General features: G+C 37.1%; 1 protein-coding gene across 1 annotated transcript; it reads right to left on the reverse strand.

Annotated features, from left to right (window-relative positions):
* Positions 1-7639: 7639 nt before the first annotated feature.
* Positions 7640-18384, reverse strand: LOC128214890 (hillarin-like; the record flags this gene model as incomplete). Its single annotated transcript, XM_052921594.1, is given in 7 exon segments — positions 7640-10451; positions 11029-11184; positions 12431-12485; positions 12488-12573; positions 17252-17334; positions 17633-17843; positions 18173-18384. Coding segments are annotated over 7 exon segments (2403 nt in total), but the record flags the coding sequence as incomplete, so codon positions are not given.
* Between the last annotated feature and the right edge of the window lie 5463 nt (positions 18385-23847).

Consider the following 23847-nt stretch of genomic DNA (forward strand, 5'->3'; position numbering starts at 1 on the left):
CTTGACATACTTTCGTTTTATCGTATTTTGGCCCCGCCACTTGGCATTCTTTCGCATTGTCGTATTTTCACCCCTCCATTTGTCATACTTTCGCATTGTCGTATCTTCGCCCCACCACTCGGTATACTTTTTGTATTTTTGTATTTTCGCACCGACAATTGGCATACTTTCGCATTGTCGTATTTTCAACCCGCCACGTAGCATACTTTCGTTTTGTCGTATTTTCTACCCGCCACTTGGCAATCTTTCGTTATGTCGTATTGTCACACCTTCACTTGGAATACTTTCGTACTGGCGTATTTTCGTCCCGCCATTCGACATACTTTCGCATTGTCGTATTTTCACCCCTCCTTTTGCCATACTTTCGCATTGTCCTATTTTCGCCCCGCCACTCGTCATACTTTCGTTTTGTCGTATTTGCACCCCTCCACTTGGCATACTTTCGTAATGTCGTATTTTCACCCCTCCATTTGTACTTTCGCATTGTCGTATTTTCGCTCCGCCACGTGGCATACTTTCGTTTTGCCGTATTTTCGCCCCGCCACTTTGCATATTTTCGTTTTTCTTGAATTTTCACCCCTCCTCTTGGCTCGTTTTGTCGTATTTTCGCCCCGCCACTTGGCATACTTTCGTATTGTCGTGTTTTCACCCCTCCTCTTGGCATACTTTCGTTTTGTCGTATTTTCGCCCCGCCACTTGGCATACTTTCGTGTTGTCCTATTTTCACCCCTCCACTTGGCATACTTTCGTTTTGTCGTATTTTCGCCCCGCAACTTGGCATACTTTCGTATTGTCGTATTTTCACCTCTCCATTTGTCACTTGGCATACTTTCGTTTTGTCGTATTTTCGCCCCGACACTTGGCATTCTTTCATTTTGTCGTATTTTACCCCTGCACTTGTCACTTGGCATTCTTTCGCATTGTCGTATTTTCACCCCTCCACTTGCCATATTTTCGCATTGTCGTATTTTCGCCCCGCCACTCGGCATACTTTCGTTTTGTCGCATTTTCACCCCTCCACTTGGCATACTTCCGTTTTGTGGTATTTTCACCCCCCCCCCTCGTTTTATCGTATTTTGGCCCCGTCACTTGGCATTCTTTCGTATTATCGTATTTTCACCCCTCCGACTGGCATACTCTCGTTTTGTCGTATTTTCACCTCGCCACTTGACATACTTTTGTTTTGTCGTATTTTCACCCCTCCATTTGTCATTTGGCATACTTTCGTTTTGTCGTATTTTCACCCCTCCATTTGTCACTTGGCATACTTTCGTTTTGTCGTATTTTCACCCCTCCACTTGGCATACTTTTTGTGGTATTTCACCCTCCTCTTGACATACTTTCGTTTTATCGTATTTTGGCCCCGCCACTTGGCATTCTTTCGTATTGTCGTATTTTCACCCCTCCGACTGGCATACTTTCGTTTTGTCGTATTTTCACCCCGTCACTTGACATACTTTCGTTTTTGTCGTATTTTCACCCCTCCATTTGTCATTTGGCATACTTTCGTTTTGTCGTATTTTCACCCCTCCATTTGTCACTTGGCATACTTTCGTTTTGTCGTATTTTCACCCCACCACTTGGCATACTTCCGTTTTGTCGTATTTTCACCCCTGCATTTGTCACTTGGCATACTTTCGTTTTGTCGTATTTTCACCCCTCCATTTGTCGCTTGGCATACTTTCGTTTTGTCGTATTTTCACCCCTGCATGTCACTTGGCATACTTTCGTTTTGTCGTATTTTCACCCCTCCATTTGTCACTTGGCATACTTTCGTTTTTTTCGTATTTTCACCCCTCCATTTGTCACTTGGTATACTTTCGTTTTTGCGTATTTTCTCCCCACCACTTGGCATACTTCCGTTTTGTCGTATTTTCACCCCTGCATTTGTCACTTGGCATACTTTCGTTTTGTCGTATTTTCACCCCTCCATTTGTCGCTTGGCATACTTTCGTTTTGTCGTATTTTCACCCCTGCATGTCACTTGGCATACTTTCGTTTTGTCGTATTTTCACCCCTCCATTTGTCACTTGGCATACTTTCGTTTTTTTCGTATTTTCACCCCTCCATTTGTCACTTGGCATACTTTCGTTTTGTCGTATTTTCGCCCCTCCATTTGACATTCTTTCGCATTGTCGTATCTTCATCCTCTCACTTGGCATACATTCACATTGTGGCATTTTCACCTCGCCACGTTGCATACTTTCGTATTGTCGTATTTTCACTTCGCGAACATATGAAATGACAGAAATCAGACTCCATAAAATTACTGTAATCAATAGACAGCGTTAAATTGGGAAACCAAACACAGACATGTGGTCACCAATACGGGCGAAATAAGTATCTCATTAGGTCAAAATTGGATTTATTTGATACTTTGTACCTTACGGAGGTTGTAGTTATCAGCATGATATGGCTGTACGTCCGTACGTCTGTGTATATGATTGCACTTTATCAAGTGAACGCGTGCCAAGGTTATCATGTTATCTTGGGGCAATCACTTCATGCGATGAGCTTAGATCATGCTTATCAGACATGTGCAGTACTGGGCCGTAAAATTGAAAGTTTTGATAAGTTTAAGTGTGTGTGTGTGTGTGCGTGTGCGTGTGCGTGTGTGTGTGCGTGTCTGTGTTTTTGTGTTAGGTCTTAGATTCTCACTGGTGATATATTTATGACAGATGCACAACTCGTATAAAATGTGATTTTAAATATCAATGGCAAAGGCGACTCCAGCATTTGGCGGTAGGAGGGGATAGAGAAACATGGGAACATGCCCTAAACCCCTCCCCTCCAACACCCCGTACCCATTACACCCAGTCCGTATTGCTTAAAGAAAGATCGTAAAAGTGACTGAAGTTTTCTAGTGAATAACTTAATTATAAAAGGTTTATACGTGATGTATACATTCTATGAATAAAAACCCAGCATTAGCTAGCGAGAAAATAATTGTGTGTATACATCAATGTATTTTTATACAGGCATTTGCCATTTAGCCTGGATGTTAAAGGCAGAGAAGTTAAAACGATTTCCCAATTTCGTTTAATAACATAGACGGACCATACCGCTTAAAGTTAGTGGCTTGTATTATTAGTTACACTGCTAGTAGCTGGTTGGGTATGTGACATACTCCCCAGTGGTTGCATACCATGCGAGAACAAACCCCAGGGAACGGAGAAAATATCTCGAGGGTACGAAAATTCGAGCCAAGCGGGAATGATTACCTTAAGTTGATAAAAATCGGTCCTTAACATCCAGGTCGAGCCAAATAGGAATTCGAGCCAACAGGGTTTGACTGCATATGTAAAATACTGTTTCAAGTTAGCGGCTAGTATATTAGAATATTTTTTTGTACAGAAAAAAAAAACATTTTAAAAATTCAGGGAATCCCAATTGATATATTAAGACTGAACATATATATATTTCAATTTTTACGGAAAACCGATCGCTATTTTTGATAAAATGATAACGTAAAATTATGTCACTGTTTAAATATGCGCCCTGCATAACTATGTTATAGTTTTCTTTGCCAAATTTTACAAACTTATCTAATATTGTTAATAAATTGTGGCCCAGGTGTTTTGCATATCGAATTAATATTTAATGCCGATTTTCAATCATAATAGATAATTATTTTTCTGTAGATATGTTAGAGCTCTTTCTTTTATGTTAACATTTTAAACAGTTTGTTGCAATACGATAATATTAAATTAAAATTTAAGAAAAGAATACCTTAAATCTTATTGTTACAACTGGCTAACAAAACAAAGGTTTGAACCATTGTGGTCATTACCTTTTAGAAAAACTAGTACAAAAAGTATAAGTATAGACTTATATATACCATGCCTTTTTATGATCAAGATGAAATTATAACGAATTTATTATACTTCAATATATATGAACTTATATATTTCTACTAATACTTCTTTGTTGACCATGACCCAACACGGCCCACCCCGGATTAACAAAGAACACACCTAATCAAGAGATATCTTGATCCGGGGTGGTCCGGGGGACCTGGGTGATATTGAGTCGACGGTCCCTTGACGGTCGCAAAACATTGGACCAGCCCGGACCCAACATGGCACCACGACGATGCCAACACAGAGTCTACACGGATTACCCAGGTATCACTACGGGCCGTGTCGGAATGACCCGGACCAACACGGATGGCATCTCGGACCGTCCCGGAACATCCCGGTTAGCCTCGGACTGTCCCGGACCCAACACGGATCGCAACGTTTTTTTAAAAAATGATTTAACTTAAGACATAAATATTGGAGATTTACTTTGATCTTTTAGAAACTTTAGAAACTTCTACATGCCACCCAATGCTTAACACTCTTAAAAGTGATAAACTAAAAATATCATTTATGGCTTAGCTAGAGGGGGTGGGGGGGTTGGGGGTTCCCCTTATTTACACCCTTCGTCAGTTGAATGATGGGTGGTGACGGTGGTAATAATAGCGATAGCGGTAGTAGTAGCAGTTACAGTAGCAGTATATTTTATAGGATGATGGTAAAATATAATTATAATGCGTCATTCATTTTTTACGTTATCATTTGTTATCGCACAAATGTTCACACTTGATAAGCTATGCAATTAAGAGCATGTGTTAAGTTTAATGAGTTTAAAAAAATTCGCAAGAATGCTTGTTGGTTATAATTATCTTATTATCAGTAAATGTACATTTTTTATATTTAAAAGCATCATGTCATTAATGTATGTTCATTAAAATCATGCACAAAAAATAAAGATTTTTTTTTATATTATTCATTAAAGCTGCTCTCACACAGATTGACCATTTTGACATTGTTTTTAAAAATATTTGTCTTGGAATGAACCAATTTTTGCGTAAATATCTGGAAACCAATGAAATAATACTTTTGACATAATATCAGATCGAAGTTTTTAACATTAACGTTCGAAAAGTTTTATGGCTAAAAGTGTTACTAACGCTTTAAGAAAAAAATGAGTTCGGCATTAAACATTCATTTTCGAACGTAAATATGAGATAGTGGGATCTGATCTTTAATCAACAGTCCACTGTTTTCCAGACCTTTACGCAAAAAAAATGGTTCATTCTAAAACAAACAAGAAACGCCGCAATGCAACGAAACCAGGTTTTTAATGATTAACAGAAGAACTTCAGCCGGTGTCTGTTTTTCTATTTTTAGTAACAGTGACCTTGAACCTAGGGACCCCAAATGCAATCCATTGAAAGGTATCCATAAACTCTTCCTTTATACCAAGTTGTGTCAGGATATGTCAACCCTAACTTAAGTTAATCAGTTTCAGCCATTTTTCTATTTTTAGTAACAGTGACCTTGACCTTGAATCTAGGGACCCCAAACGCAATCCCATGAAAGGTATCCATAAACTCTTCCTTTATACCTGGTTTGGTCAAGATATGTAGACCCTGACTAAAATAAGTCAGTTTCAACTGTTGTTCTATTTTTAGTAACAGTGACCTTGACCTTGAATCTAGGGACCCCAAAACGCAATCCCATAAAAGTATCCATAAACTCTTCCTATAGACCAAGCTTGGTCAAGAAATGTCAACCCTTACTAAAGATATTCAGTTTGAACAATTTTTCTATTTTAAGTAACAGTGACCTTGACCCTAGGGACCCAAACGCAATCCCATGAAAGGTCTCCATAAACTCTTCCTATAGACCAAGTTTGGTCAAGATATGTCAACCCTAACTAAAGTTATTCAGTTTCAATCGTTTTTCTATTTTTAGTAACAGTGACCTTGACCTTGACCCTAGGGACCCCAAACGTAATCCCATGAAAGGTATCTATAAACTCTTCCTGTACACCAAGTTTAGTCAAGATACGTCATCCCGGACTAAAGTTATTTAGTTTCAACCGTTTTTCTATTTCAAGTAACAGTGACCTTGACCTTGAACCTAGGGACCCCAATCGCGATCCTATGAAAGGTACCCACAAACTCTTTCTATAGACCAAGTTTGGTCAAGATATGTCAACCCTTACTAAAGTTATTTAGTTTCAACCGTTTTTTTTCTATTTTTAGTAACAGTGACCTTGACCTTAAACCTAGGGACCCCAAACGCAATCCCATGAAAGGTCTCCATAAACTCTTTCTAAAGACCAAGCTTGGTCAAGATATGTCATCCCTAACTAAAGTTATTCAGTTTCAACCATTTTTCTATTTTTAGTAACAGTGACCTTGACCTTGACCCTAGAGACCCCAAACGCAATCCCATGAAAGGTCTCCATAAACTCTTCCTATTGACCAAGTTTAGTCAAGATATGTTAACCCTAACTAAAGTTATTCAGTTTCAACCGTTTTTCTATTTTTAGTAACAGTGACCTTGACCTTGACCCTAGGGACCCCAAACGCAATCCCATGAAAGGTCTCCATAAACTCTTCCTATAGACCAAGTTTAGTCAATATATGTCAACCCTAACTAAAGTTATTCAGTTTCAACCGTTTTTCTATTTTTAGTAACAGTGACCTTGACCTTGATCCTAGGGACCCTAAACGCAATCCCATGAAAGTTACCCATAACCTCTTTCTATAGACCAAGTTTGGTCAAGATATGTTAACCCTTACTAAAGTTATTCAGTTTCATAGGTGAGTTTGACGCCGCCCGGCCGCCCGCCCGCCCGCCCGAACAACGACGTTCGCCATTCTAATAACCAGGTTTCACTATGTGAAAACCTGGTTAAAAATAAAACAGTTGTCAAAACGCTCCATCTGTGAGAGTGCAGCTTTAAAGTATGTCCATCCTAAGTACTAAAACGTTAACAAATTGCTGGTGGCCGAAAGTCGAAACCGGAAGATAAATTAAAACCACTTCTATATTATTTGGTTTTAACAAATTCACTGACTTATACAGTTAGAAAGATATGATTAAGCTTTAACATTGATAAAAACCTCTGTCAAAACCATTTACAACTTCATAATGATACAAGAAGGCCACTACACATCTTCAGGTGCGTAGCTTGACAAAAAAAAAATGTGTATGCATGTCCTGTTCGAGATTCGGGCGCATTTTCCAACGTTAAACTATTTTATTCCGTAACGCATGGAGAAGCGTTTTCCGACAAAAGCAATTTTCTGAAAATACCGTACAAACCAACACGGAGCTTCACACGGTGTACGTATCACGTGGTTTAAACGTCAAAACGTTAGGCGTATATCGGGCATTCTTCATCCGGACAGGATCGATGTTCACAAATTCATTTTGCCAGAAGCCATGCAAAGCTACAATCAAGCCACGACCAATGTTAATACCAAGTTTGAAGACTACACCAAGTAGTTCAAAATGTATTGGTCGGAACCAAAAAATCCCAATATTTCTTTAGTGAAGGTCACCGTGAAAGAAAAAAGATCCAAATAAAATAAGCATATGCATAAATCTGATCAAAAATAGAGGGTATTTAAATTATCGTTGTTTTTAATTCGAACAATTACACTAAGTTAGAAATGTTCACTTAGAAGCTTGATGCATCCACATTTCACATAGTAGTACATCGGGTACGCTTAAGAGACAAACTGGCGGATAAATGGGTCATAAAGCATTGAAATTATAGCCGTAGTAACAACGCAACTAATGTATATATTTCCCATGCCTTTTTCAAAGGGGATAGCAAAGAAAAGCAACAACAAACATACTGAAAATATAAATATTTTGATTACACAATACATCTCTGTAAATATAAGCAATAAATACAAACACAAGATTTAATCAGATCTTATTTCTCTAATATCTAAATTTAGCACAAAGCCTTACACATAAACAAAATATACCCCATTGGAGCACGGTTGAACAACTTGCCTGACCTGTGAGGGCGTGCTTATAGTCTATAATTGTAACTTGTACTTCCATGTCGAGCTTTTCGAACAAAATGTGTAAGTGATTTATAACCATACCTAGCATCATATAATTTCACCATTGCTTAATAAGACAGGAGTAAAATAACACTTAACAATCCAATCCCAATGTTTTTGTATCGGAAATAGTTAATAGTCACTTTTATTTATCTCTGACACACTAGTTCGTTGTTCATTCATCAATCAATAAATCAATTAATCAGTCAATCAATCAATTTCTTCATTTAATCCATTCATTCAATCCATTCATTCATTTACCACTCCATTAGTACAATTATTATTAATCCATTCATAATTGATTTCTTTATTCACTCACCCAGACACAAACTCACACAGCCACTCAGTCCTTGACATATCATTCAGTTATTCAACTTCTTACCACACACTTTAATTTACCTATTCCGTCCAGTTATACTTTAACCTCGGTCATATAGTTTTCTTAGGTAAACAAGCATTCATACAATGCCATCATATGTAATATATGTAATAAACAAAATGCTGTGTTGACAATATGTGGAAAGGAAAGCATACACTTCATGTGTTTAGAATGGATACATTGGTTTGGTACCGGAGTATTTTTGTGTCGATAAACAATGATAAGTAGATAATAAAAATGCATACATCGATGGCGATGAAATAAGCGTGTTGCATTTAATATCATTTATAGCTTAAACTGACCATTGCATAAAATTACTTGAACAAAACCAAACAAAACACAAGTAGCAAAAACACAAAAACGAAAACAAAGTTTTGATAAACCGCCGTAAATTTAAGCCTGATTGCTTTTGAACCCAAGAATCTGAACACATGTTATTTAAGTAAACAACACACCAGAAACAAAATAGTTAATGAAAATTATCCATGCACTTATGCCCATATACCGTTTGAAAAATGAACTTATTTATACACTTTTTTCACTGGACGCTCTAAAGTGCAAGAATGTTTAGTCTCATCTGTTGTGAAATTGTTATCATATAAAACAACTTTTTTTCATTTCTTCTTGTCTTTATCCTTTTTCTTGCTTCCAAAAATAGATTTCCGTAGCAGCCCACCCGTCTTTTTCTCTTCAAACGTGACTTGTTCCGGTACAGCGTTTTGCTGCGCAAACAACGGGTTTTTCTTCTTGTGCGCAATGACGTAATTAAACACGTTCGGGGTACCCCCATCACTGCGCAGGCGCCGCGCATAAATACAGAACAAATAGTTCCCATGTTTAGCAAGATCTATTTTGAATTTAACAAAGCGACGATCTTTATCATCTCGAATCGTTTTGACGTACTCATTGTGCTCCTCGTCCGGCTCACGCATTAATTGACAGGAGACTTCAATATCTTCTGGTACTTCAATCTCAATGCACGTTTCATGATCATTTTCTTCCATTGTTATTTGTGGATCTGTGTGAGATTTCAGTTTAATGCCCATTTCTTCGAATGATGGCGCAGGTCCTATTGTACCTCTTCGTGCAAATGATCGGTTGATTTTTTGTAGTTCTACTGGATGTGAAACCTTCACTGCATTCAACAGGTACTTGCAAGCGTGCGAAAGCGTTTTCGCCTCAGAGCTTCTTGGCTTAGCGTAAAGGTCAAGGCCGTATTGTCCTAACTGTGGCATCGTTGCAGTAATGGTTAGAACATTGTTTTCAACGGAATGGTACACAAATGGATCAAGTGATTTTTGTTCGACATTGTTCATTTTGAGCTTAGCCACAAACTGTAACTGCATAGGCATTCGGAATTTTAAGCTGATGGAGTCTTCGACATTTAGGATACCGGCTTTTGGATTTTCAGGGGAATCATTGCTTGAGGTACTTCCGCTGTCTGATGAGGTGTCTGAGGGTTCCGTTACGACTGGTTGCAGGCCAAAATGTCTGACGGCCTTCTTGGGGCCCCATTCACCGGCGGCGCAATCCGGAAGTGGGTGCATTTTGCCCTTCAGAGTTTTGCAGCGGATTTTAAACTTACACGCACATTTGAGTCTAAATGGTGAAATGGTGTCCTCCACAGCACCGATTTTGTTAGATTCGTCGATCTTGTTAGCGAATATTTCAAAATAGTATTCGCCCGTCGTAGGAACATGAATGCTAAACATGGCTGTATTGTCCATGGTCGTCTGGAACACGAAACGTTCTAAATTTGCACCACGATACGTCGCTTCAAGTTTCCGTTCCGTATCAGCAAATCTCAGCTGATAGTAAAACACTAAATCGTTTTCATATTTTTCTGGAATGCGAATTCTAATATCGGCACCGCCGCGCTCGTTCGTGTCAATAACTGAACCCATGGTTTTGTCAAACCGCATACCGAAATGAAAGAACACGGACCGGACAAACGGAAGTGCCTCAAACTCATCCCGTGTTATTGCAACTTCAAGGAGTTGCCATTTGGAGTCGTTCGGCCAGAATTCTTGAATAAATTCATCTGGGTCGGTCAAGAAGTAGTGTTCATCGTACTGATAGCGGATTTTGTCCTTGGATTTTGAGGAATTGTCGTCGCCTTTTTCCTTGTCTTTTCCGCCGCCATTTTTGACGCCATTTTCCTGCGGCTTGTCATTCGGCGCGCCACGCTTCCGGTCTTTGTTTAGGACGAGATGTCTGGAAATACATATGATTCATACTTAGTTGAATAATTACGGAACAATACAAAGAAGGCACGTGGCATAAATGACATGACAATAGGAATCCGTTTAGTAAACGCCCCTTCAGACAACTGAAAATACTACGAAGAGACGAAAATATAATAAGGCAAGGACAATATCAATTTCAAATCGTTCATTAATGGTACTACAGCATACCATTATTCATACGAAAAGATTTAGGTGTCGATTATTTCGCTGCACTAACATTTATGTCTTTCGAAACGAAAACATTTCTTTAAGCTGTCAGCGATTTCGATTTGTATGGATAAAACTTGATTATGAACATAAAATTCATAATCCCGGTGTATATTTATTTGGGCCGAAAAGGGCTGTGCAGAATACATTTTGGGTCGTACAGTCGAGTTAGCAAACATGTATTTTGCTTCCCTGTTTCATTGCATAGACTTCGAGTCCCCTTCAGTAAGGTCAATTCCCTTTATGTATCCGTACAAATATGTCTGTTGACCCTGATGGCCGAGGCAGAATTTGACTGGGTCGAATCGTCTAAGGGCCGAACAGTTCAGTTTCCCTACCTTGCACCCCAGTTGCACTGGACGAGCCTCCAATCGCCGTCAATAAGGACAGCGTTCCAGGTGTTCTGAAACATCTCCGGCTGGATCTTCATGCCCGGCTCATACCCGACACTCTTCGAGTGGCCCTTGATCTCCACACAGTGAAGGCCCGCGTAACTAGGGAGAGATAAGAAAAGGTTATAATTTAGCCCCATGTAAAAATATTTTTTCAAGAGCATTGTAAATATACCAAGATAGTTGAATATTTATGTCCGGTCAACATAACATAAATTCATTACAAGACTGCAAATCTGCTGTTGGCCCCAATTATGCTGAACCCAATGAAATACCAATTTGATGTTAAGGGATCTTTACGACCATGACCTTTGACCTACTGACCTCAAAATCGTCATAATTCGTCATAACCAATGTTCAACAAAATGTGAGAACCAACACTAAGGAATTTGCAATTAATCGATCGGATACCATTTTTCTAATCAAGGTCATCACAATATTCATCTGTGACCTACTGGCCTAATTTCCATAGGGTCATTTAATGACTTTGGCCAGAATGCCCCAAAGGACTGTTCAATAAATTATACGCAAGTAATTGATGGAAACCCGTTAATTTAGGAAGAGTAACTACACCTTCGACCTTTTGACCCAAAAATGAATAAAGGACAACTCAAGTTTGAGAGCTCTATAACAAGTCCTTCACAAGTTAATGATAACCAAGACCTTGACCTAAACCTCCTTACCTCAATATCGATTTGGGTTATATAATGACCATGGCCAACGTATAGAGTTGGGGAATATTAACCAAGTCATCCATGTTAATTATCTGATAGGAAAGTGATGACGACGACGGACAAAGTGATAACCATGTGTCTGCAACGCTTCACAGGACACATAGACATGAATAGTAGTTAAACTTAGATAAAAAGTAAGGCAATGGAGTTACTCATCATTGGTTAAAAATCATCGGCACAGAAAATAAATAATGGTGAATAGATATGAAGTATTAGCCTTATAATAAAACACTGTATTAACTGGATGAAAATACTCGTCTGTTGTTGTTTTTTCATGCAGTTAAGGGGCATACCTTGAAAATTGTTAAAGCCAGAGTAGTGGGCCTTGCTACTCATGTGCCTATTTCAACTGGTGTACTAAGTTTCATATTAATATCTCACTGCAATGACGACGACGATGGCGACACAAAGGCTTTGGGTTGCATTTATGGAATTATAGGGTTTTTTTCTATTACTTTACAGCATTAACATTAACAGAGCACGTGGTAGGACTTGGAACTGTACTTTTTCTATTCCTTAGATTGACAATATTAGTAAAAGTTAACCTTAACAAAAACCTAATTGTCGCCCTTAAAACAATCTTTGCCATTGGAGATAATATTTTTGCATCCCACCTGCAAAGCCTCATAAAAAGCACGTGGTAAGTCTCGGTGCCGAACTTGATTCCCGCAGGAGTCCCAGGGGCGTGTCGGTGTCCACAGATTCGGTAAAGTCCATAACATTCAGGTCCTTGACCGTCACCCATCGGAATATCGCCCTAGTGGGAGAATATGTACAAGTTAGTAATACGTTTATATCTCCCTGGGGGAACATATGTATAAAGTGATAGACTGTTAACATCACCCTGGGCGGGAGGAACTGTGAAGGAATATATTAGTCCTGTCCAGGACCTCGTGTAAGTTCATAACATTCAGTTCCTTGACAAATAAGGGGAACAGGAGAATTGGTACCACTACGAACACGTCCCATTTTTACCGTCTTAATTATACGCAAAGAGAGCATTATATTTTCTATGAACCTTATTATACTCAACGGGGTTAGAAGGTGACCAGATATATGATAAACGGGGCAAAGGAAACCTTATCGTGTGAGCACAAAGCTCAAACTTGAATATGCATATTGGTTTTCTGCATCCCGTGTATCCCATATAGGGTCTCCTTATTAACCCTGTAACGTATATATCACGTCGACTAACTGTTAAAGCGTTTAAATGTTTCATTTATTCATCGGAATATTCATCGAAATCGGAAAATAAACGCCATTTTGGTAAATATGGGGTTACCACGTGACCAGTCTTCAATCAATGGGAAATCAATTGATCAATGAATGGGAAATGTCTCATTTATTCCTCGGAATCGGATAATAGAAGCCATGTCCAGTCCTGGAACAGTAGCGTTGAGTCAGTCATGTTTTAGGCGTAATATAATAGTGTACTGGACGACATTTCCAAATATGGTACAATTTTGTGTTGGGAAGACTCGCCTTGAACCCAAATCGCCCTCGGTAAGAGAAATTATATGGAGTATCTCTAGACGAACTCGTTAACGCCCATGTAACATTTAGGTCCACTACTAAGTATAATCGCCACTCAACCGAACAGAAAATTGCCCTAGTAGAACCCTAGCTATATGCCTTGCTTTACAGCTGGCAACATCTGTACCAAGTTTCAATTGAAATTTTATAATCACGGTCAAGTTTTTGCATTACGTTGACGCCGAAGAGGACGACGCCGACAACACCGATGCTGTAACGAAACGTCATTTTTTTATTATTTTTTTCATAAAAAACAGACGACCTACAAATGAGGACGGCTATACATCAACTATAAACATCAACACAATGACGTCATCTTTTCAACGAGGGTACGACACAATATCGTAAGATCACAAATCTCAACTTAAGCCTAGGGTAATATTAAAAGTCAGAGTTTCAAATATAATTCCATCGTCGATAAGATGGCCCGATTGCATTTAGTTGGGGAATTTAGACCGGGAATGGTAAATTAGTACCTCAAAACATCCTTCGCATCCATGGCAATCGGAGAAACTGTTAACAGACTGGTACAGATTTAGTGCTTACATTGACATGGACGTCAGACATATAATGCACAAGGGACATAATAGATGAAAAACAAATTGACAGCGACATTGTGTGTTACCTCCCTTTAAATGGGGAAACCTGTATCAGTTGTGCCGAAACGAATTATACGTGGGCTACTTTGCCGAGCATTCACGACTCAAGATTGTGGTGACGAAAAACGTTGAACACTCAAAATCTGGCATTAGTTGCCCTTAAACTTTAACCAAACTTTCTGAATCGATTAAAGGCCATAATTTGTTTAAGAATAAGATGGCGTTATGTAGCCTTTGTGTATGATGGCCGTCAATAATAGTGTAAAGTATGAATTGAATTATATGAACGGTGTAGAATCTATCAGTGAAATTCCTAATTTGCCCTAAAACTTGAACCCGACACAGTGTGCCCTAAAACTTTACACTAAGTCAATCATAGGCCTTACATTGTATTTAGGATGATATGGAGTTATGTAACCTAATCGGGTGATAGTACAGACCAAGAGTGTGAAGTATAAAGTGAATTGAATGAAGTGTATTGGAGTTGTATGTAGTTGGTATCACAGTGATTTGGAGGGAATGTGCTGAATTTGAGGTTATTTTAGGTAAAATGGCACTAAATTTTGTAGAGGTCAAAATTCAGCACATTCCCTTCAAATCACTGTGGTTGGTATTGGATGCGGACGATTCTTCGAATAGTGGAACTAAAATGAAAGAGTACTCGGTTAGCAAGGGAAGATGCCTAAACCCTCGACGGTGTTGTATGGCATCAATCTGGCTTACTAAAATGGTCCTGCCAGTTAAATGTTTGTTTATTAATATGGGCATAACCTTTTGGTGGTATGCTCGTCATATATATTTTGAACAGACGTTTTAGAACTTGAAAAGGGAAGTCATTAATGACAATAAATTAGCATACTGAAACATATGAATAATAGCTTAAACTCACATAAAACAATAAGACAAGATGAATGATTTAATAGATTGCACATAAATTAATCTACTTAATATGAATTTACATAATAATAGTTAAGAAAATAACTTTGATTCATTATTTGAATAAGAAAACAACTAAAAACGAAGTAAAAGCTGCACTCTCACAGATTGAACGTTTGAACCACTTTTTATTTTTTTACTTGGAACGAGCCAATTTATGCGAAAATGCATGCAAACCAGTGATATAAGACTACTGGCAAAAAATCAGATTGGAAATATTCATATTTGAGTCCAAACAAATGGTGTTTTTATGCATTTTTCTTAATACGTTAATAACGCGTTTAGCCAGAAAACGTTTATTTTTGAACGGAAATATGAAAATCTTCTATCTAATATTTAGTCAGCAGTCTTATATCATTGGTTTGCAGATATTTACGCAAAATTTGGCTCATTCCAAGACATAAAAAAAATAAAAAATAAAGTTATCTAAACGGTAAATCTGTGAGAGTGCAGCTTTAAACCAAGGATAATGCGTTGAATTGTTTTATTTGTGAGCAAAACAGCATCTTGTGCAAAACAAACATGGTAGATCGATCGGGAAACATTCTGCAATTATCTCGTTAATAATACATTAAGATACATTTATTTTGAATGCATTGTTTTCTTGTATCAAGGACAAATATAGTCAACAAGCCAGCCATTTTCTTGGTAATAACTCCGGCAAGACATTTACTGGAAATGTACGTATATGATAAAAGATTCTCGTGTCATCCTCCATTCATTCATTGTGAAAATTGTCATTAACTCTTTATTTAGCCATAACGACATTCTTTAGATTGACTTTAACGGGTTCTGTTTCATAAGGAAGCAATTTATCTTAAAAGGACTAGACACCAGATGATACCATTGAAAGAAAAAGAAGATTGTCAAAAATCTTAGATAAAATTGATATCGTTGTGTAAAAAGCATTGAATCTAATCATTTTGATGTTTCACATCGCTTACGACACATGCATCCTTCGCAGTTTTTGCGTTAATTTCGAATTTGAAATTTAATGGGTTTTCCTCCCACCTCAGATAAGTAGATTCAATAATTTAACCATGCTAGAAATTCCAAGGGCGAAGATAAAATGCCCGTATGGAACTCCTTTTTAATGGTCACCACATAGTAATTACCTCCCTTGTTGAAGACTGTCGTCTGTAGTATTATGGAAACCTTGTCTTGTGGCAATATTTAGAACACTTATTAATTATTTATCGCATCAAATGTCACCATAAAAGAGTTTTCACGCACCTTTCAAGAAATAATGCTTCACTCTCCTTAGAACTATTTAAAGACCGATTTGACTATAAACATAATTTGAATCACTGCGCGCATATCCATGACAAGCACGAATTATCGCATATCAATACGCAATTATTTTCCCTAAGCACAAAAGAGTTCCAGCAAAAATACATTTTCACTTAATTTTGCTTAACTAAGGTGGGAGAAAAAGCATCTACCATAGCCGCTCGTGTATAATAAACCTCGTTTCCGCAAAACACTCTACGCTCAGGTCGGAATGAACCTATCTTACACTCTCGGCCATGAAAGATACTTATAATCTACCTCTTTAATCCTAATAATTATTTAAAAAAAAATAGCGGCGGGGTATGTATCTGTACTAATCACGTGACTTTCACATGCTAAATATGAAACCATTATGCGCTTTTTAAACGGGTAACCATTTTTGCACTATTTTAAACGGGTAAACTCAGCTGAGACTGAGACAGCCACAAAATATTAATTTTATCATGTAAAATGATGTATTATCGGCCTCCTAATGGTTCGTATTGATCGGCTAGTTTTGAGATTATACCGTATTTGCCGATTGTGGGGCCATCTGGTGTCAAGTCCCTTTACTTTGCATGTACTGTCATTACGAAATTAAGATACGATAAACAACAGACAACACACTGACCACAAAATGTTCATTACATAACGAAACATGTGAAATTAATTCAGCAATGCATAATCAAACATCGTTAGAACCCACGTGTTACTATTCCAATAACTCTACAGAATAACCCGCGGGAAAAAAGTCCAGAGAATGTGCGCATTCACCCACGATTCATACACTCCGTATTGCATGACGTGTGTCTCAGGCGACCAATCAAACATCTGGATTTCACCTCCTATTAAATGAGTGTGACGTTTGATGCATTCAACTTAATGTATTCAGCCGAGGGTATACGTTAAGAATGACATGGGTACCGAGGATGAATTCAACCTTTGAAAATGAAAAATGTATACCGAACCATAACACAAAAACCGTGTATCACAGTTTTGACTAACTTTCGAAACTGGGGATATAGTCGCTTAATGAGAAATTTTGTATTTTAGTGTGTTAATGCAGAACAACGAAAATTAGATACTAAGAGTTGTTACCTGACTTTTTCCAAATCAGTAAGAAGACCATCAGTCAGCTGGGAGACAAGGTCTGTGTAAGTCATCTGGTCGTCTTGTGCAACCTAATGCAGAAATATGGGGACATTAAGAAGACGCGGATAATTGAAAAAATAAACTCACGCAGGTATTGGTATTGCTTGCGAGAGTTGAACGTACATAAATGAGAAGTATTCTTTTTCACGAGAGTTGCTTAACAATTCCCATGTTAAACATTTATGTTTGGTAATGTGCACTAGATACTAAATCGGCGAAAGAGATTGAATCTAAATACCTTAGTAAAGTAGGATCCTTACGAAACATTCAATAACAGATTTAAGAAAAAAGACAATAAAATCTTGCCATAGTAATCAATCAACATACCTGAATGACTTTATCGTCCAATTCATCAAACACATTAGGGTCCGTGTAGATTTCGGTCTTCCTGCACGCAGGTGGGTGGGGTGCAGGAAGCTCGGATTTTTTCGGCTGCTCTAGGACTTCCATTGTTTCTATGATTTCTTTAACAATTTCTTCATTTTGCGGGTCCACCATTGTAGGCGGCTGAAAATTATTCATTTTTATGAGCTGAAAACTTAATACTGGACTTTTTATGTACTTGTATCACTGAATTGAACAAGCATGGTGGCTTAAACCTTGCATTTTTATAGGGAAGTTCTCACTCAAAACTGTGTTTTGTCTAGTTTAATAATCGAATCAATCGTCTTTCAAAGAACTTTGTTTTTGTTCAAGTAATATATATGCAAAAGGGTGTATGAAAACCTAAAAAACATAGCATTTAAAAGTTGTGCCGACATTTGCGGAATTCGAATGCAGAGCATCAGTTGTAAAAAATATCATTAAACAATTAACAAGTAATAATGAGAATCTGAGGGTTTCTGTCGTTAAGTTTCTCACCTGTGCCTCCAGTTCCTTTCCAACTCTTTCCTCAAATCTTGCTTTTTCTGCGCGAGCAGGTCCAACATCTGCTCGCTTTGTTTCGTCACCATATGTGACGTCAACGACTGCTGTTTCTGCTTCATTCTTATCGTCATCGTTTCCTTCTTTTTGTCCTTCTTCACTCGAAGGGACTTCTCCAATTCCCGCTTCTGGCTCTCAAACTGAACTGTCATCATCTGGAATCAATATAATATGGTATTAAGGTAAATGTGAACTAGTCTTTATACATTGTGAAAGCAGCATTGTCATCGAGGGCTGTTTTATATTAACTGATAGCAGCAATGTAATCGAAAAATGGTTCATTTAATGTGGTTGCGACAATGTAATCGAGGACTGGTTTATTTAAACTAATGGCAACAATGTAAACGAAAAATGGTTCATTTAATGTGGTTGCGACAATGTAATCGAGGGCTGGTTTATTTAAACTGCTGGCCAAAATGTCATCGTGGGCTGGTATATTTAATGTGGTTGCGACAATGTAATCGAAGACTGGTTTATTTAATGTGGTTGCGACAATGTAATCGAAGACTGGTTTATTTAATGTAGTTGCGACAATGGTATCGAAGACTGGTTCATTTAATGTGGTTTCGACAATGTAATCGAAGACTGGTTTATTTAATGTGGTTGCGACAATGTAATCGAAGACTGGTTTATTTAATGTAGTTGAGACAATGAAATCGAAGACTGGTTTATTTAATGTGGTTGCGACAATGTAATCGAAGACTGGTTTATTTAATGTGGTTGCGACAATGTAATCTAGGACTGGTTTATTTAATGTGTTTGCGACAATGTAATCGAAGACTGGTTTATTTAATGTGTTTGCGACAATGTTATCGAAGACTGGTTTATTTAAACTGATGGCAACAATGTAATCGAGGGCTGGTTTATTTAAACTGATGGCAAAAATGTCATCGTGGGCTGGTTTATTTAATGTGGTTGCGAATATGTAATCGAAGACTGGTTTATTTAATGTGGTTGCGACAATGTAATCGAGGACTGGTTTATTTAATGCAGTTGCGACAATGTAATCGAAGACTGGTTTATTTAATGTGGTTGCGACAATGTAATCGAGGACTGGTTTATTTAATGTGGTTGCGACAATGTAATCGAAGAATGGTTTATTTAATGTGGTTGCGACAATGTAATCGAAGACTTGTTTATTTAATGTGGTTGCGACAATGTAATCGAAGACTGGTTTATTTAATGTGGTTGCGACAATGTAATCGAAGACTGGTTTATTTAATGTGGTTGCGACAATGTAATCGAGGACTGGTTTATTTAATGTGGTTGCGATAATGTAATCGAGGGCTAGTTTATTTAATGTGGTTGCGACAATGTAATCGAGGACTGGTTTATTTAATGTGATGGCAACAGTGTAATCGAGGACTGGTTTATTTTTAACTAATGGCAGCAGTGTAATCGAGGACTGGTTAATTTTATGTGATGGCAGCAGTGTAATCGAGGACTGGTTTATTTTAACTAATGGCAGCAATGTAATCGATGACTGATCTATTTAATGTGATGACAGCCATTTTATCGACGTCTTGTTGATTTTAACTTATGGCAGCAATATTATGTATGGTTGGTAGGTTTTAACTAATGGCAATGTAATTAAGGGCTCGTTGATTTTAATTGAAGGCAAATTTGTGAGTGTTTTTAATGCAATTATTCGTAGTGTTTTTTCAAATGTACAGATGCACCATAATTATTGGATTACGGAAATAAATAAGATTTTCTTAGGGATGTTGCTGTTCTGTCGAATCTTTGATTCTAATCCTTACAATACACGATGGTTGCTGGGAAGTTCGCGGCATTTTAACATTACAATAAGCCATATCGTCTCAGTCGAAAATGTTATTGTTGTTGAAAATGTTTGTAAAGGTATGAATGAAGTTCTTTGCAATCTACATGAATTGGAGAAAATTGGCGTTTGTCATCAAATGCTTCATCTTGATTTTTGGTATCCATGAAAACACACCTATGCGACTTACATTAACTAAAGAATACATGCTGCGAAATGTCGTGAAATGGGTGTATGTAGTAAATTACGTACATAGTAGATACATGTTATCTCAATGTTCTGGTTATGTCGAACTTTTTTCGAATGTTTTCGGTTTAGTAAGACATGTTTTGTATGTCATAGCGAGTTTTGACTGTATTCGAAAATGAGATGATTCTGTTACACTCAAATGGAGCAACTAATTCGTCTATGCTGAATAAGTAAAATTTATATTTCACCATGCCTGAATGCTTTAATCGAGGTTACAATTTCAAGAATATTGTGACAATGACGTAGAATCATGGAATAAATGTCAACAGGAAAACTACTTTTTCACGATCATGTGTTACCTTAAATAAGATAGATATCTCGTTTGTATTTTAAATTGAGCAAATATTTCAAACAAACAAAAGATAAAGGCCGCTTTGTATACAAAAAGAAATCTTATCAATAAAGGTACAAAATCAATGTACACAAACTCTTTTGAGGTCAATACTGTGGAATGTAAACAATACAAACATTGTATACATGATAGGTTAACATTGATATATTTTACCCTAAAAGTTGCACTCTCACAGATTGAACGTTTTGACAACTTGTTTTTTTCTTGCAACGAGCCAATTTTTGCAAAAATGCATGGAAACCAGTGATATAACACTGCTGACAAAAAAATAGATCGCAGATTTTTATATTTAAGTTCAAAAATTGATGTTGTATGCATTTTTCTTAAACCGTTAGTAACGCTTTTAGTCATAAAACATAATTTTTTTAACGGAAGTATGAAAACCTGCGATTGGATTTTTTGTCAGCAATCTTTCATCATTCATTTGCAGATACGCAAAAATTTGCTCTTTCCATGACAAAAAAAGTTGTAAAAACGGTATATCAGTGAGAGTGCAGCTTTAAAAGGTTTTGTTTCGATTACGACAGTGTATAATAGAGGACCAGAAACATCGTGTATCTTGCAACGTGATTTATATAACAACATGAATAAGAGCTATTGAATTTCAATGTTTTATATTGCTAAAACTTATTGGGTTTACTATGATTAAATGCGAATAAGCCAGTCTGTCAATAGAAGAATAAAGTTGAACAATTATAGCATTATATTATGTAAAGGAGATACTGGTCTTTAGAAAGAGATTATTTCGATTTTTATAATAATGAAACGAAGTATTAATGACGAGTTTAGACGAGTGCTGTTATAATTCATTACGAAACAAGTCTTGAAGCAATCTGACAAAATGAGACAATTGTGCAGCGGATCATAAGTCACTAATCGCCTGTTCTTGTTGTTTTGTTTTGTTGTTTTGTTGTTGTTGTTGTTGTGTTGTTTTGTTGTTGTTGTTGTTGTTGTTGCTTGATGTTGTTGTCTTGATGTTGTAGTTGTTGTTGTTGTGTGTTGTTGCTGCTGCTGTTGTTGTATTTTTTTGTTATTGTTGTTTTGTTTTTCTTGTTGTGTTTTTTGTTTTTGTTGTTGTTGTGTTGTTGTTTTTTTAGGGGGAAAGGGATTCAGTCGAAAAGGGGCATAACTCCAAAAGTATGAGCTTTGCTACACATAAGCGATTTGTTTTCTGCAACATGTGTTCCAAGTTCCATGTGAATATCTTAAAAGCTTTTTTTTATAATGACAATACCTAAATCCTTTACTCTTCGATAATCGGACGAGCTTATATTGATATCAGAATAGCCAAAGACAGGATTTTAAAATGGTATCCTTCATCTTTCATAGAATAACAAAATAAAATATAAGCGCTTTAAAAACAGTTTTTAAATTGTTTTACAGTCGAAACCTGTTGGCTCGATATCCCAAGGACGGCCAAAATACTTCGAGCCTCGCAAATATCGAGCCATTCGTGTAAGCTTACATAGAGTAAAAAAATCGGTCCTTTACATCAAGTTCGAGCCAGCAAGGAAATCGAGCCAAGCGATATTGAGCGAACGGGTTTCGACTGTATTATGATCCAGTGTTTTGAAAATCAGATTATTTATTCGTGGTAACAGTTGGTGAATAATAAACCTCCCTTATAGCATATGTCGCCAATATAGACTTCAATAAAATGTGTTCAGATGCGACTATTGTCAATGAAAAGTAAATCGTGACTTGCTAAGTGTACTTGTGGGCTTTAAAAACTTCATTTACATTTTTAAGTGTTCAGTTTAACCAGTATCCAGATTAGGAGAATAAACTTAAACATACTTGTATACGAGAGAAAAGATCCTGTCATGCAAAAATAGTTTTAGCATCTAACTTAAATGGTCAATCGAAATACCAAAAATAGGAATACTTAATTAACCCATTTTCTTCGAAATTCGATTGTAAAAAAATGTTAAAGGAACTAGATATAGCGACAGTATTTAGAAGAACACCTTCTTCAGATCTGAATGCCTAAAGGGTCACGAGTATTCAATATTTAAAAGAATTAAACCCAGGGCCGATATATATAAAGCATTTCAAGTCATGTCCTTGAGCACAAGTGGATCCAGGGAGGGGCGCACCCGGACTACCCCCTGAAGGAAGGGCGCAATTCTAAAGGTTACGCCCCTTAGTTACGCCCCCTCTAACGTCAAATCCCGGATCCGCCCATGTCAAGTCACTTTCTTAATTGAATAATCTCATTGGTCATACTTAATAATTTCTAAAATGCCTTATGTTCTTCGACCTTATTGAAAACACTTTAATTTTAAAAACACGTATACATTTCTTCTTAATTGACTATAAAGTCGACTTAAATTAGGAAATGACTTATGAGCCCCCCGAGTTATAACGCGGACAGCATAGTTTGCGATACTTAGGCAATTCAAGAGCAATTGCTATGAATTGAAAAGGGGTTACATTAAACTGGTTATCGATCTTGGACGAGATATTCTACCCATACGCATTTTGTCCCTCATGTCCAAGTTTGGTTAAAATTGGACCAAATCTCCTCGAGTAATATCGCGAACATAAAGTTTGTGTAATTTAAGTGATTGAAATTCCATAACGTGATATTCTGCACATACACATACATGTATTGTCCAGGATTGGTGGTGATCGGACAAACGCTTCGTGAGTGAGATCGCGGACGCTACCTGAACATGCCAACGACAATGTTATAAGCAAATGATACACACCTTATTTTTTATTGACGAAATTGTAAGTAACCAAGCTTTCTAAAACCGCATAATCAATGTTAACCTTGTATAACAGCTTTGAAATGCATAACAACATATCTTATTGTAGTAAACAGTTTCAAGTTTCAAGGCTATTAAATCTTACTGTAACACAATTGAAGGTTGAATAGTTGAGTAGAAGTCCTTTATGTGACTTAAGAATAGTTTCCTTAACATGAATGTATGTTTATAATATAATCATATATATATGTTAATTACACAAGTAGTTACGTGTTTAACATCTAACTACTGATTTAGGATATTGTTTGAACATTAACTGTTTAAATTACTAATTATTTGTGTTTAAGGAAATTAAGTAATGTTTAAAGATTGCTAGTGTGTACTTACGAAGATAAATGGTTTGCTGCGACACAGTCGCATAACTATTTATCTTGTGTAAGAACAGACTAATGATCTTTAAGTAGTTTAGTGGTCTACACTTTAATGTGTAAACTACCAATACATGTGTCAGCTACTGTTGATATCT

This window comes from Mya arenaria, chromosome 13 (assembly GCF_026914265.1).
Source record: "Mya arenaria isolate MELC-2E11 chromosome 13, ASM2691426v1".
Classification (NCBI taxonomy): Eukaryota; Metazoa; Mollusca; class Bivalvia; order Myida; family Myidae; genus Mya; species Mya arenaria.